The sequence below is a fragment of the Telmatherina bonti genome (assembly GCF_933228915.1).
Source record: "Telmatherina bonti genome assembly, chromosome: 8".
Taxonomy (NCBI): Eukaryota; Metazoa; Chordata; class Actinopteri; order Atheriniformes; family Telmatherinidae; genus Telmatherina; species Telmatherina bonti.
Window position 1 is genome coordinate 15773031 of NC_136626.1, and position 16967 is coordinate 15789997.

Here is a 16967-nt window from a genome sequence, read left to right on the forward strand (position 1 = left end):
AAAAAAAAAATAAAAAAAAAAGTATAAACATTTTTTTTGCTCGTCATGTTTCTTGATTTCAAACAGGAAAAAAACAACACAGTAGCCAGACCATCATTCTGCTGCTATAATGCCCACGAAGACAAGTAAAAAGATCAATAAAAACAATAAAAATGAAAAAAATGTGATGGATTATTTGTAATTATTTAGAAAAAGATTTTTTTTAACAAAAAAAAAAATTGATCATAAAATTGTGAATTAAAACATTCCAATATTTGATTTTTTCAATTTAATTTTCCCACCCCTAGTATTTAGTTTAGCAAAGATGTTTTGCTTTTACTAAATTAAACTGCTCCTTATGTCCTCGCTAAGTCCTGTCTACTGTACTCATGTTTCTACAATCTGCAATCAGACTCCACCTCAACTATACTGGACTGCAGTAGCTGACTGCAGTCTAACTCTTTTTTCTTCTCTCTGGTAGATCTAATGAGAGCTGTATTGATACTCCAAATAGAAACCAACACAGGTGGAGATCTGCAACTACACAAAAAAAGCTAAAGCTGTGATGCAGTGTAAACACTATTTTTATCAAATGCACTCCAATGTGGTTGATTTGCAGTCTGTCTACGGGACAACAGCGACAAAGCCAAATGACAATAAAAATGAACAAAAAAATAGAGATGGGGGGAAAAAGTCATTAAAGAATCATTGGGGGGTATTTGTAATTGCATCCAATGTCCAATCATATGAACTATGAACAAATTACACACATATGCACAGCAATAATATAAATATTTAGATCACCTTATCACCTTTCAATCCAGGCAACCCGACTCGTCCTGCTGGGCCCTACAACACAACAAATAGGGTGTTTAAAAAAGTTGAAAAAAGACAGAGTATTTATGAAACCTGACACTGTTCAAAGTTATTTAAATTTATTTTTATTTCTGATTAATTCATTTCTCACATGTATCATCCATTTATGACATGTACAAAACATGGACAAAACAGATTTTACAAGTTAATACACATCGAAAAATCAGAATCTGTGCAGGTTCAAACATAAAGCGTACCTGAGGTCCCGCCATACCAGGCAGTCCTCGTGGTCCCTCAGGCCCTGGCTCCCCCTGTTTAGAAAGGGACATAATATACTTTATGTATCAAAACCACACAGAACATACTGTATTTCTGATCCTGCTCGAGAAAAACTGCTCAAGTCTGCATGGCTGTATATGACTCTAAGTATTTCCTCTCCCTTGTGGAGGTTATTTTGACATAAACACACTCCTGCTTCCTACACAGAACATTCCTTTTTGTCATAACCTTTCAACAAGCTAAGCTGTGCTCACAATGTATCCAGTTGTTTTGTATGGACCTGGGCTCAGCCCTGTTCACCACTTCCAGACCACAACATCCACTTTAACTGACAAGGGCGAAGTGAGAATGAACAGAAAATGTTTCTGAGCCACAACATGCCCTTTGCAATCAGCTTGGCTGGCACATGACTAAAGATATTTACCATGTTTGCAGCAGTTGTTGGTAGTAATGATGCCTTTGGGACAGTGATGAATGTTTTGTGTATGTTTAGGTATTTTTCAGGACATGCACAGCGTATATATCACAACAGCATCAGGAATAATGTGCCCTACATGTTATTGCAATACTTTAAAAAAATAAATAAATAAATAAAATGTAACTGAGTGAACAAAACTATCACAGAAACTACAACCATTTTTTTACTTGTATTTGCGCTGTAACTGATACACTTTACAAAGTCGGTAATCGAGAGTCAATGTCCTGAAAGTTTTCAATGTATCCCTGCTCAACACACGTGGCTCACATTAAATGGATCCAACAGCCTCTGAAGTTCTGCACCATTACTGGTTCATTTTAGTCAGGTGTATTGGAACAGGGATACATCAAAAACTAGCAGGATTGTGGCAATCGAGGACCAGAGCTGGACACCGCTGCTTTACAGGCAGTGATTGTCCTATCTGTTATCCATGCAAATTACTAAAGAATTTTGTTTCCACTCCTAGGAAGCTCTACCAGCAGTTGCCTTTAATTGTTGTTAGTTAGTGGGATTTTCAAAGTTTTCTTTGTCTTCAAAAAACTAAAAAATTCAGCTGGTCCTGCTTTTTAAAATTATGTATTGGCAAAGTCTTATGAGGCTTTTTATTTTTGGACTTTATGAATTTCTGGCAACTTGTGTTGAACCCTTTTGCTGTTACAAAGTACTCCCCTAATGGAATACTTGGATGGTAACTATCGAACTACACTTAAAGTTCCCACCATATATCTAATGGGTCGGTTTTGTTTTTGCAAACTGAGGGTACAAGTGTGACACTTTTCTAACATCACTCTTCTGGAAGAAAAATTGTTAGGTAGTGATTCATGTCAGCAAACCATAAAATGTTCTGCTACCCAGATTGGGTTTCACAAAACGCTTACAACTAGTGCAAAACCATGTCACTCAGCGGCAGTATTTGTGTTGACTTCTCTTAATTTGTTGTGTCTGACATGTCAGGTGACTATGACTAAAAAGCTACTTTCTGTCCTTATGATTGGTATGCTGAAAGAACTAAGAATGGGAACACACATAGACACACACACACACACACACATACAAATGTGAATTTAGGGCTCTGAAAAAGGGTGCTGGATGCAGTGCTTCTCTTGTAGACAGCAGCAAGTATATGTTCTCTCCTATTTGTTAACAGTGAAACTGACTGAATCTGACTGACTCAGACACAAATCTTAACTTGACGCAGGACCAAAACTGGCTTGTTTGAACTTCTCTAACAGCATGGTATGACTATACATTTATATTTCCAAAAATACTACATACGTGATCAGCTCGAGACTTTTTACCTTCTTAATTGTTGAAATACTAGTGGATTAGCAGATACCTGTCCCTCAATGAATAATTCAATTATCTAAAGACTTTTTGGCTCATTGAAAAACATAGTTCTACATATGTAGGTATTGTAAAGACCTATCCATTATATATCTAACTTGAACATTTTTCATAAAACAGCACTAATCATTGGCTGAATAAGAACAGGTTGTTGCAAGTATTACACAATTTTTATTATGATTCTGCAAAGAAATACACTGAAAGACATGATATGCTACAGATGTCCTTCAAACCACTGGTGCTCATAGAAGGGAGCGCTTGAACACATGGAAAGGATTAAAATCTCCACCTAAAATGGCAGAATAATCCAGGTCCAGGCACTCAAATTGGTTGAGAATAAAAGGCCTTTAATAAAATGGGTCAAGCATCACCAGTTTGTATACTACACACCCTTAAGAGGGTATAATCCAATATGTATTGGTGTATTTTTAAATTATTCTTGCCCATTTTTGTTACATGCCTTTAATTCTAAAACACTTTGAGTGCCTGGACCTGGATTATTCTGCCAATTGTTTTTGGACTGTAATCCTTCCCACATGCACAATGCAAGGCATGTTGCAAAAAGTGGCTGCCAAGGGAGGTCATACTTGAAACATGATGTCATATCTATGGGAGAACCACCCACTAATCTAAGACTAAATCAAGGTAACACTGTCTAGACATGAAACCAGCCACAGGAATTAGCGTGTTGAGCCTCTATGTAAAAAAAAAACAAAACAAAAAAACACAAAAACTTTTATGGCTTACTATGACAATAATTTATAACTACCTGACAAAATGTGTTGTTTCGTGGGCAAATGAAAGGTTATAGTTTATTTCAATGACTAAAAGGAGTATCTTTTGGAGCTGAAGTCATTAAACTGCAATGTGAATAAACTGTGAAATTTTTGCAGAAGAATATTAGTTTTAGTCTCTTCAGTCAATGCCTCAAGATAGGTGGATCTTGATCTTGATTATTTATTTATTTATGTTTGTATTAAAAAAAAAGATGAGACACCAGTGTAAGAAAATATCTTTTATTATGTGATTAAGGACATGTGGCTAAAAGTTGAAGTCCATCTGGACAATGTAAGTTATGATGAAAGAGAGCGCATGAAAAAATAATGAGAGAAGGAAAAGGAAAAAATGCTAATTCTCCAAAAACTGTACATGGACATCTCACACAAAGCCTTGATTCAAACTGATGTCAAAATGGAGTTGAGTGCCAGGTGGTTTGAGATCATACTAACCACTATCTGCCCACCACATGGAGGGACAAATCATTCAAGATTTGATTACAAACCACATTGGGGGATGCATTCTTGTACTTTTTGTTTCAATGCAAGCAATTTAACTCCATGAGAAATAAAGTAAATATAATCTTTTCAAGTTTACAAATACTTAAAGCCTACTGCAGTCAGATAAAATTAAGATCAAATTTAAGATACTTACTTTACACATATATGTGCATCTTCTAAGCATAACAATTGTAATTGTTAAGCCTAATGGCCTTCACAGTGTATGATCCCAGTGAAAGGAAAGGAAAGGAAAGGAAAGGAAAGGAAAGGAAAGGAAAGGAAAGGAAACTTGAAAATTGTCTTATTGAGAACAGCATAAAAGAATACAGACCTTGGTCACATGAGGTTTTAATATTAGTTTGTGTTCTGACATGTGATTCTTTTTATAAAAAGATCAAAGCTTTTCTGCCACAAATGGCACTTTAAAGCATTTGTCAGCATCCACTTTTTCCAGTCATTAAAAAAGGCTGAATCTGTGATCATTGTTAATATTGCTGCTCTTTTAAGAGAAAGAAATAAGATGCCAAGGCATGCAATATATCAGACAGCCAAAATCTAAATTTTAGATAACACAGAGAATAGTTTACAGATACTCTTGTTTGCAAATTACACTACATGTAATTTAACATTTGTTAAAAAAATGTAACCAAACAAAGGCAAAAAAAGTCATTTTGTATAAAATTCATAAAATTTTGTATCCCATACATTACATCAGATCATTTATTTATGGTGTGAAAATTTTGACCTAATTCCTTATTCACTTGTTAATAAAACCACAATACGTGAATATGAAATGGGTCAATTTAACAAAGAAAGTTGATGTTTTTATGCCTTGCATGTGTAATCGACATGATACTATAATTGTCTGGTTTATGTAAGTTTAAAATTTCCTGGGTGGTGCTCCACAGTCCTAAGAAAACTTACAGCCAGGAACTAAAGGTAAGAAAACCCCATCCCTCCTGCTGTTTCTGGTGCGTCCCACGCCATAACCTCTCAAAAACCCCAATAAACCCAACGCTCTGAGGACAACAAGCCGACGTAAATGAAGCTTGAAAGGATGGCGCAGGAAAGGTGCCATATACAGTTGTATCAGTTTTGCTGACATGAACATCTGGATGTTTTAGGGGCCTCTGTGAACTCGGACTCCAACAGTATTACACTATGCAGTAAAAAACCAGCTTGTTCTCCATTACGTCTGTGACTGTCTGGATTTTTTCTCACTAGAGTAATGCAAAAGTGGGGGAATGCAGGTGGTAACATTTAAGGGCTGTGAGTGTTCTCTTCAAACACACCATAATGTTAGATTACTGAAACTGCAGGGTGTTGCATGACTTTGTTTTGGTGTCTCTGCACTTTGATTTGCAAAACAAAGTTCTGCCTTAGGTGACTATCTATGTCCTGAAATCTAATGTCCTGATGGTGACAACACTTTACTCAGTTCCAAGCAAGAGGTTGAAATCAATGCAGTCAGAGGAAACAATGACAAATGATCAAAGGGAAATGTCATTGTGGTTTGACTGCTTTATGTTCTTGCAGGGAATACCACAGAGTTTGCATGATGAATTCATGTATCCAGCTCCACACACTCTATTATATTTAGCAATAATAAACTCATTTGTTTTATTTTTTTATGTACAGCGATTTAAAGTTATCTTTCTGTTTGTTTACAGGTTTACATGTCATGTTTAGATGCACAGTAATGTTGAGACTCAGTGCATCTAGTGAAATTGTGTGTTTGTTTCTATTTTTTTCAGTCTTGTAATTATATTTCCATGACGGACTAGTGACCTGTCCAAGGTGTATCCTACCTCTTGAGTGCAAACTGCTGGGATAGACTCCAACTTCCCCTGCAACCCTGAACTGTGATAAGGATGAATAGACGGATAGATTCGGATAGTCATTTGGCTTTTATGCAAAGTAATTTACATGTTATAAGTGATCAATTAACAATAACAATTAGCCCACTGTTCAAACAGCACTCCCAACTGAGGCTCAAACCAGCGACATGCTTGCTGTGAGGTGGTAGTGCTGACCACTATGACACTCTTTTAGAAGTAGTCCCACCTCATGGTAGCGTAGTGTCACCTTCTGCATGCTCAGGATGGAGGATTAGATTGAAGTCAAGCTTTGATGCAATTTGTTGATTTTTCTAGGTTATTTATTTATCTAGGTTATTTATTATTAACTGGCTTGGTTGATGTGTCTGTAAAGTGTGCTGAGAGGACATTGTGCTGTACAAACAAAGCTGAATTGGTCACCAGTGTTTAATATCTGCCATTTTGTACATCATGACCCAAAACAGAGGCCAAAACAATTTAGTAGGGTGCAAATATTGGTGTGTTTAGCCATGAATTGGACAGGTTTATACATTTGTACAATTTATGCATGTCCTAGACTTTTTTTTTTTGTTTTTCTTTTTTTTTTTTTTTTTTTGACAAATTTGTTACCCATTTGTTACCCACTTTTCCACTGTTAAAACACACTGGGTGTGCAAGGTGCCAAGTCAAGTTTAGGTCTAATGTCTTTCCATGCTGAAGATTTACTCACACTAAGGATCAAAGATAAACATAAATATCTAGTGAGAACTGGAATAAAAACATAACGAGATGTAAGTGATGAGCTTTACCTACAGTAAAAGCATATTAGACTTTTATTTTAAATATGGCACAGCTGTAATAGAATAAGTCTTGAGACTGTATTATGTATAAACCTGCCTGTTAATGTATTTCCTTGATACCTTTCAGCTGGGCTTTTCTGAACAGCCACATCGCCTGCAGTTTTTCAACATGTTCAGCCACTGTTATGCTTTGAGTCTCATCCAATTTAGTCCTTGTAGATTGTCCAAGTGCTAAACATAAATGGAAATGCCCTTGGCAGGAAACAAATGATCAGATCAACGATGATAAACATGCTATTGTAATAAAAACACAAAATCATTGCTAATTTAGATGACAAGTCCAAACATAAAAGTCTACTGGCAATGCGAAAATGTATTTAGGGAGGGATAATTGTTGATGCAGCAGGACAGCACACTCTGCTTTTATTCATCCACACTCCAATCATCTACTAAGGGTAAATAACCAAAATAAAAGACAAATTTGTTGATATAAATTCAAGAAAAATATATTCAGTAATACTCAGCAACACTTGGAAACTTCTATCCACCCCATATGCTGAACCCTGTCCTTGCTACTCTGGTCTTGTGTTTAACCTCTAGATATTTGCTGCACACCACTGCAACTTTCATGTCAGAACACACTGTCTCGATTAAATAAAAGCTCAAAAAATAACTAAAACAACCAGTTTGCCTTCACAGGTTAAAGTATACAAGTCAGCACTGATTGCCTTTTAAGCTGATCCATTTATTAGCTTCATAAGTTTGAAGTTGTTGCTTTGGAGACATATATCAGTATATCAGAAACCTACTAAATTTATTCAAAACTACATTTATGTCTATTGACAGTGGATATTTTGCCATTTTGCCACTCTAAGGGTACAAAATTTAGACTCACCCTTAAACCTGGAAAGCCACTAATGCCAATCCCACCAGCAGGCCCCTGTAAAACAACACAGCATTAGCTTGATTGAATAGGAAGGAAATTTTACAAGTAGTTCCTGAATCCACACAATTTGAATAAAAAAAATTAAAAAAAACAATTCCAAAATAACCCAGCATCTCAGCATTTTTATATAGAAAGCCCAATCATAGTATTTGCTGATGAAAAGAATACTTAGTAATATCAGGTTAATATACAGCATGTATATTCAGCTGTCCACTTTATAATATGAACATCGACACAGACTGATAAGACTGCAGACTTAGATGAAGGCAAGCACTGTTATGCCAATTAGTTGCTTTCGGACAGTGCAAAAAATATTTTGAAAATGGGGTCAAAAGTCTCCAAATCCTTTTTAAAAAGCTAATTTAATTACTTATTAATACATGCCTGTAAACATAGTAAACAAATCCGACCAGGCAAAATACAAAAGGGAAAACTCTAGAGGTGGTGGGGTGGGGAAGAAAAAAATAGGTGAAATCAGCAGGAAGCAGATAAAAGCGTTCACCTCTTTGCCATCTGGCCCAGGAGGCCCCCTCTCTCCCACATCACCCATCACCCCCTGTGGAAGGAAGTAGATCCACAATCAATACATAAATGTATTGACCAATTTCTAGGCAGCCAGCATGTACGCCTGTTTGAAACATCAGCCTGTGACTATATTTTCTGTCATGATATTATGCCTTTACTCATAAAAATGTAACATAATTTCCTCAGTTACGTTTCATGGTCATGGCGTAAAACTGAAAGATGAAGAAAGAATCAAGACTATACGTGTTTAGATTAAACATCACGCTTCCAGTAGAACTTTAAACAAAACAGACACTGGGCTTTCTGCCTGCTTGGCAATTACAACACAACGCTAAAGCTTGTTTTTCAAAATATTAACTTTTCACAGCATCAGGGCCCAACCCAGAAATTCCACTTGTCTTCATCTAAGAGATTTTCTTTTCTCAAACCAAACCTGGAAGAAACCTTGCAGGCTAAGAAGCATTTAGCTTATTCCATACATAATTTTGCACTGCTTTACATAAAGCATTCCTCACTTTTTTTTCCCTCCCTATGCACTAAGGTATTCATGTATCTTCACTTTGATATTTTCAAGTGTGTTTTTGTAAAGTAATTCTGCACAATGGTGTTAAAATGAAGGGCTAAGCCATATAAACAGCTAATTTGTTGTCATTATTCAACTCAAAACTTAAAATTGTCATTAAGGTTTGAGCAAACAACTTCAGCATCACTAAGAAGCTATTTTTTTTTAACCTACGATTGTTGCTCTGTATTAAAACAAGCACTGCAGCACTGCTTTGTATCCTGTCTCTTATCAGCTGTAATTAACAAATTCAGTTGGTCTGAAGAGCAAAAACACAGAGGAAGGACTTTTCATGACAGAGACAGAACAACAACAGCTGATATGCCTCCTTGTGAGATGCTCAGAGCTAAGCTTCCTGTCTAACAATACTCCCTGATTCTCCAACACTTTCTCTGGTGTCTACTGCAGTTGAGACACTGGCTCATAAATAATTAACACAATCCAACATGAGAACCAACACAGTGTCCTTTAATCAGTGGCCCATAGTATGTCATAGATAGAGAGTTTAGTCCTCTGAGAAAGCAATGTAAACATGAGATGAACCAATTATTCACTAGCTAGCAAGAATTTAGTAAAACTTTGAATGCATGGAAAGATAATTAAAGCAACCAATAATTACAGGTCTTCCTTTAGGGCCAGGTTTTCCAACTGGACCAAGGATGCCCTGCAGAGAGCAAAAAAACAGGTGAAAAAACTTTAACTAGATCTGTTGCATAAACAAGAGAAACAAAGAATTTTTGGGGGGACAAAACACAGTAACAATCTATAAAACTGGACCTTTAATTATATTTTAAAGGAAAGAAATATTTAATAATCTGTATCGATGCAATATGAATCAGGACAAACAAAAAAGCACCATAAAATTAATACAAAACTAAGCAAGTTCTCACTTTCTCCCCCTCCAGCCCTGGTGGTCCAGCAACTCCCGGAGGCCCAATGAAACCCTATAGTTAAGAACAAGATCCAAATGCTTGGACACGATCAATACAGTCAAAGAAGAGTTTGCATATCTTTCAACACATACGCTCCAAACTTACAAACCACTTTTTCTGTAACAGTGATGCATAAAGAGGAAAATAACTTGCTAATTGCAAATTCTCCCAATACATCACTTTGTATTTCCCATTCAATTAAATACTATAAAGTTACAGGCCGTTACAGAAGTTATTCACAACATACGGTCACGATTCAATCCCTCTTAAAAGCATTACTGTGTACAAGGGTTGTGTCCTCATGTGTCCAAGTTGAACTACATGAATCGGTCATGTTTTTGGTGACTTCAAAGAAGCTTCAGTACCTGCTGATGAGTCATGACAGGAAAAGTACAAGCAGGTTATTTGGTTTGTCTGTCTGTCTGTTCAAAAAGTTCAAGATGGATTTTGATTATTGGTGATCATGACTTCTTGTAGCTGTAATTAAGGCGCTCCTTCAGATTTAGTTGTTAAACTCGAACAACAGCTGAACTAAAGTGAATGTAAATAACAGAAAGTTGACTTTCACAGCAAAAATTTCCAAAGTTACAAAGGGATCATTTGGGTTTGGTTTTTCTTCTCTTTGTTTTGTTTTTGTTAGTTTTCTTTAGATATGGAGGTGTCTACATGAATTGTACTGTCCTGTAGTCAGTATGTAAGAATCTTTTATCTGTAAATGTCCAACCCCAACCCACACACACACACACACACACACACACACACACACACACACACACACACACACACACACACACACACATACACACACACTTACACTTCAGTCCTATCAGAGCCCCATCTGTCTGTGTGGCTCGTTTTCGCCATGCCTACCTCAGCCTGACATAATAATCCCACCTATCCTCTTTCTCTGTGTTACTTCACATCAAGTATCTTCTCTCACCGGCTTATTTGACCCCCTTCCCTTTGCTTTCATTCTTTATTCCATCTGTTTCTCTTCCATCCTCTCCTCTTGTGTTGGGGCATTCCTTTCCTAGGAATAGTCCATACTTAGAAGACTGACTCAGCCCTCAAAGAGACAACCCAGAGTTGCCCCCCCCCCCCCCCCCCCCCCCCCCAAAACAAGCTGACTCTCATAAGGCATTTTGTCATTATCAGATCCAAGTCAGATCCAGGCCAATCTCCAAGGAGCAAGTTCTTGACACAATCTTAATCCAGTTCAGGAAATTAAATGTTCGATTAAGACTTGGTGTTGCAAGGAGGACACAGGGCATTTAGAGCGCTGTGTTTTACTTACGTTTACACCTTTAGGCCCAGGGCTACCTTGTGGCCCAGCTAAGCCCTGCAAAAAAGAAAAGACTTTGGTGAGGGGAAACTATTGCCAAAGAATTTGCATGCTCATTGATTTCTCATGAGAAGGAAAATCTTAACGTGCCACACTGAATAGCATCAAATAAACACAGTTGACTGCAATTAATTAATAGGTGTCAAAACAGATTATTTTACAGTTATGTTATGAATCAATGTTTTTACTGTATTCCCTTTATTCCTATTTCAGTGATGCAACAGTTAATGGATTACATACATGTTCAACATCAGAAAACCAATTTCAGAAACCCATGTGTTTTGCTGTAAATGCAGAGGATAGTATAGTTTACTATTACATTAGTAATAAAAGAGCATATACTGTGCATGGGACATCAGACAGTGTTTTTATTAAACATATAATTTTTGTTTTTCTCTGTGGGGTTTTCAGTTAGGCAATAAAAGGATTATTAAAAGAACTTTTTTTGTTTTGTTTTTCACTGCACCTGCCTGCCAGGGTAACCTGCAGCTCCAGCTTCCCCGGGAGGTCCCGGTATGCCCTGAGAGACGCCAGGAGAGAGACAAAGTGAATGAAAAGTAAATGGGGAGATTAAGGGGATGGATAAAGTGAAAGCGGAGAAACGCGGACTTCTACCAGCACTGCCTGAAGGAATAAAACAAGCACTGTTCATTCCAGACAACTTTTTCTCTATCTATTAAACTTTCTACAAACCTTTCAACTCACCCACTCCCCCACTGTCTCACTTTTCCATCCACATTTATTGTGACTCATTAATTACTATTACTTTGACGAGCCAGAGAGGGCTTCTGTCAATGTAATGGGAATAAACAAATGTTAAGGAGAACCAAAGACTCAATGAGACTTCCAAAGTACTGCTATAACTGCCTTGTGTTGCACATGAGACATGTTTTGTGTATGCATATACATGTGTTTAGGCATATGCAAGCTGTGCACCACTTTCTGTTACAGTAAATAGCAAGTGGAATATAAAATATGTAATTTTCACAAGGCAGAACGTTTATAATGAAACATCGCTTTCATATTTTCAAGATTACTGAGAAGTAACATTACATGTTATAGATCCTGTTATCAATCCTAAATCAAAAACTGGACTTTAGCCACTTCACATCATCTCTTGTGGAAAGTTTGACATTTTCAATAGTTTTTCTGTCATGAACCAAAATAAAGATGTCAGGACATTGACACAAAGGCAGGAGGATGGTAGCAGGTAGTAAACTCTGGAGTTTTAATCAGAAAACACAACTGATTATCCACTGAAAGACTATATGAGAAAAATTAGCAATATGTTAGGTAATAAGTAAGAGAAATAAGGCACGATAAACTTCCCATTTGACCAGTTGTTTTGTTGTATACACTGTATACATGTTTGAGAATACTGGTTTGCTGTGGTTGTGGTGTTTTGGAGTTGGAACCTTTGGGCAATCACAGTGTGGCCTTTAATGAACATGTATCCATGCTAATGAGAACAGATAGAACTTGATATCTTTTTTTGCTTCAATGCACACAAACTACTTACTTGTTCCCCTGGTGGTCCTGGTGGACCTGGATAACCTTTAGGACCCTTGAAAACAAATCAAAACAAATATTTTCAGTATATTACAACTAACAGTAGTGCAGCAATAACTAAAACTTACAGTAAACAGTCAACTTTAATATAAATCAGCACTTTAAATGAAATTCTAAGTTTTACTGAACAATGAATCAGTTTTACAATAAAATAATAGTGGATTGCCAAAGTTTTTAGGGTTCATCTAATGAGAAACTTGAATCTAAAATAATTCAACCAGCAAATTAACTGAACAAATCACAAGCTTAGATGGAAACATACAGACTGCATTAGAGACTGACAGGTGAGATTCTGGGCAGTTTGCCTTTTATTGGAATGCATTAAGGAAGAAGTTGATAACTTAATCTGTGTTATGTTTTATTTTCACTGTATTTAATTTCCCCTTCAAGACAAAGTCACAGTAAAAAAAAAAAAAAAAAAAAAAATCACTCTACCGTATAGATTAGATATGTTGCGCAGCCATTCATGTGCCATTTAGTGTACTAATAAAAGCATGACTGCATCAAATACACTGGTGGTGAGGTTCAACTCATAAATGATCAAAACATAAAAAAAATCTATAAAATCATTGATAATCATCTAATCATCTATCAAAATGTTACGAATAAAATTTGATCAAATTCTTTGAGAAGTTCACTTTTACCTAAGTGCCATTTAGTAAAACAGCTAAATCCCACATTTAGCTAAATAAACACTAGTTATTTTTAAACTAAACACGATTTTTTAATTTCCTTCCCTAAGAAGCATTGTTTTCTTCCTTTGACATGATTACCAACAGCAAATGTTTACAGCTGGAGAATACAAGGTCAGGGACAGGTCAGGGTGTTTTTGAGACCCTGAAAGAGCTTCCTGAACAGTGCCATTGAGTCTCGTGCACTTCCGAGGTTGTGACACTTGAACCTTCACACTCAATAAAAGGGCCCACGTGGGGGTAAAGAATATAGACCTCAAGCCAGTCATTTCCTCTGAAAATACCTGATGGGGCACAGTTCATGTGCTGGGTACATTGGGTTCAGAATCTGCAAACACTGGTGTGGCCTCCAGGGAAGCAAGGTTAAGGCCAGATATGCAAAGACCTTACTCACAGTTTCAAAAAGAGGCTTTTTGGAGAGCTTTGTGGACACAGCCCTGTGAGCAGCACAGGAGTCCACCATAATGAACTATGTCTAATCTGTGTAGGTCCTCAGTTGAATGAATGTGTTAACTGCAAGCAAGTGTGAATAAAAAAAGCGACAGTAATCAGCCTTCTGAGCCCCTTCAATACATCTGATTCCGAGTTAACTAGTGTATGTCTTGCAGTGGAAAGATATCCACACTATCTGACATAACAAAAAGGGCCACTTGATGTGGCTACCAGATGACACTTATGCTGTTTTTTGGTCACAATTTGGCACGTTCAGCCAGTTGACAAATAAAACAGAAAACTTGTAAAGAGAGCTACTTTACTGAGAGTTTACTAATGCACTAAAAGACACTCTTGTTGTACGTTTTTTTTTTTTTTAAGATGAGAGCCTTTCCCTTCATTATGCAAATAAAGTGATTTGATTGTAAACCATCTTATTTAATATCATAATTTTAACCAACTCTTACCAGTGGGCCTGGAAATCCTTTTGGTCCTGGGAGACCAGGTGGACCTCTGTCGCCCTGATGACAGACACAAATATTAAAACATCTGTAACAATAACAAATAACAAAGTGATAATACCCCAGTGAAGTGTTCGTTCATTCATATTCCGAACACTTTGGTTCGTTTAAGGGTCATGGGGAAGCTGTTTGCTGGGACCTATCCCAGCAATCACTGGGCAAGAGGCAGGGTACATCCTGGACAGATCATGAGTAATTCACAGGGCCACAGTGAAGTGTTGTGAAATGTATAAATGACACCAAATAAGTGAAGCAAATTCACCGCCTTTTCATCTAAAACCCTTCCTGTGTTGGTAAGGGTTCAAAACATTCATCATGAAACAGAAAAAATATTTTATTGTGGTAAGAAAAATATTGAATTATTCATAAGTGACATAGACTCACAGCTTAAAAGCATATTTGTACTGCAAACAGTGTTCACCCTCTACTATATTTACTTTAAAGCTGGGCGCTTCTAATTAAAACCATATGTTAAGAAATGGTTTACTATTCTGAAAATCAGAAAGGACTGAAGGTTACAGGTTGAATGGAGGTAAATATAATGATACAAACAGCCTAAAATGGGTTTGGGGTACTCCATTTAGGGGTTTAATTTACCTGAAAGGGTTTGTATTCAAATCTGTGCTCCCAATATAATGAGATTTTAACATAGATGTCTGTCATTCAGTCATATTAAAGAACGCACAAAAGCACTTGGTGTTACGTTATGGATTGTGTGCAATGCTGACTGCTCTGTGTACGTTTTCTGAAGAATAAGAAAAGTCTGAGGAAAAGAAAAGTATTACATCATTATTCAATATGCCATAACAATCAGGAAGAAGATTAATAAATAATGCATGGATGAATGTTTTAGTTTATGGTAACTCTAACTGTTTATAGTTGGAAAAGCTGAGGGGCAAATAATCCCACCAGTTTCCATTTGTTTGTCAGAAAAAGCCTTTCGACAGAACAGAAAAAGTGACTTTTGAATCACAATTGGTTAAACAACATATGTAGCAGTGCTGTGTAGAAAAATCATTACTGTGATGATGTTTGGAGAACAATGAGATGAGAATGGAGAGTAAATAAGGGAAAGCAGCTGTGGTGACCTCAGACAAAGTAATGGTAACAGAATGACCAAGAAATAGAAAAAAGTGGGTTCATGGAAAATGGAGGGAATTCAAAAAGAAGAAAACCAGTCGAACTCTTCAAGCATTCTGATGGATTTATAAAAAAAAACCCAATTCATTTCAATCCACCTTAATAACCTCTTTTTCATCAGTCACGAAGTGTTAAGGCCTTAGTGGTATCTACAGGTTTGTTTATAGTCTTTATAACTCGTTGTGATGGATGCTTTGATACTGGATCATCCCGACAATCTTTTCAAAATGGATTGATCAAGTCATTGATTTCCAAATATATTTGAAAGCTGCCAAAGAGTTGTGAAAGTGAAACACGTTAAAGGAAAGATGCTTAAAAATATATATACTGTTAGAAATAAAAGATAAGACAAATGGCATATTTCTTACCTTCTTACCAGGTGGAGCTTGGCCTGGAGACAGCCCAGGGTCTCCCTTTGAACCCTAAAACACAAAAAGGGACACAGTCAATGAGGTAATTTTTTGGTTAACCCTTTGAATACTGATCTATTTTCTACATAAAAATACATAAGAATGACTGGCTGTGTGATATTTCCGGGAAAGTTTTGCAGTTGATGACAGACTATAATCGTAGTTCAGTCATATAATACTAAGTGTCACATATTTCCACAAGAGGAACCTGAACCTTGAATTGTGACAAGACAAGATTGTTTTTTATCCTGCTGACATTGAAATGTCAAATATTTTTATTCAGGGGAATATTGGAATATTTATTTTTATTTCCTTACCTGCACCTCATTTTGTTTGTAGCCCTCTGTTCTCTGACGACAGTTAAACTATGTTACTGGGACGTTAGAAAAAACTATCTAAGCCACAAATATCAAATAATCACAGTGAATATTTCTACAGTTCTCAACTGAATACATATAAAGTTTACTGCCTAAATGGGAAATATTTATAAACCTTTTGAATGATAATATTGACCTTCAAACTGCTGTCACTGAATAATAAACATCCTGTTGTAACTGGATGTGGAAAGGTATTTTAGTTTTTACAACTTCCAGAAGATCATAAGCTTGCAATTAAAAAAAACAAAAAAAACAAAAAAACATTTCCAACATTTAATTTGGAGACTAAAAGAACAGAATTATTCAAATGACATTGTTCCCCCAAAAGTTAGACATTCATTCACTAATATTCACAGTATTCACTGTTACAGAACACAAAGAGTTCAAACAAAACGCACCATTTACCATCTTAAGTTTTTAAAGGGAGAGAAGACCATTTAAACCCTGCTGTCCTTTAAAAACTTGATATCATAAGGAGGAAAAATTGTATCTTGGCTTTTTTCACAGTGGATGTCTACTAGTGTGGTAGAATGTATATAAATATATACATATACCAATATATATACATAGATACATACAATATATATATATAGTGTGTATATATATATATACTATATATATATATATATACACACACTATATATACACACTATATATGTATATATATTTACACACTATATGTATATATATATATAATATATATATATATATATATAATATATATATATA

The 16967-nt window shown here is 36.1% G+C and overlaps 1 protein-coding gene across 1 annotated transcript in view; it reads right to left on the bottom strand.

Annotated features, from left to right (window-relative positions):
* col24a1 (collagen type XXIV alpha 1 chain) overlaps positions 1-16967 on the bottom strand; it is a 98839-nt gene that overhangs the window by 50350 nt on the left and 31522 nt on the right. The window contains exons 6-16 of the mRNA XM_079244457.1: positions 15820-15873; positions 14258-14311; positions 12617-12661; positions 11564-11617; positions 11050-11094; positions 9714-9767; positions 9443-9487; positions 8239-8292; positions 7686-7730; positions 1053-1106; positions 784-828 (exon numbers count right to left, since the gene is read on the bottom strand). Coding sequence (XP_079100583.1) covers positions 784-828; positions 1053-1106; positions 7686-7730; positions 8239-8292; positions 9443-9487; positions 9714-9767; positions 11050-11094; positions 11564-11617; positions 12617-12661; positions 14258-14311; positions 15820-15873 — 549 coding nt within the window. The remainder of the gene's footprint in view (positions 1-783; positions 829-1052; positions 1107-7685; positions 7731-8238; positions 8293-9442; positions 9488-9713; positions 9768-11049; positions 11095-11563; positions 11618-12616; positions 12662-14257; positions 14312-15819; positions 15874-16967) is intronic.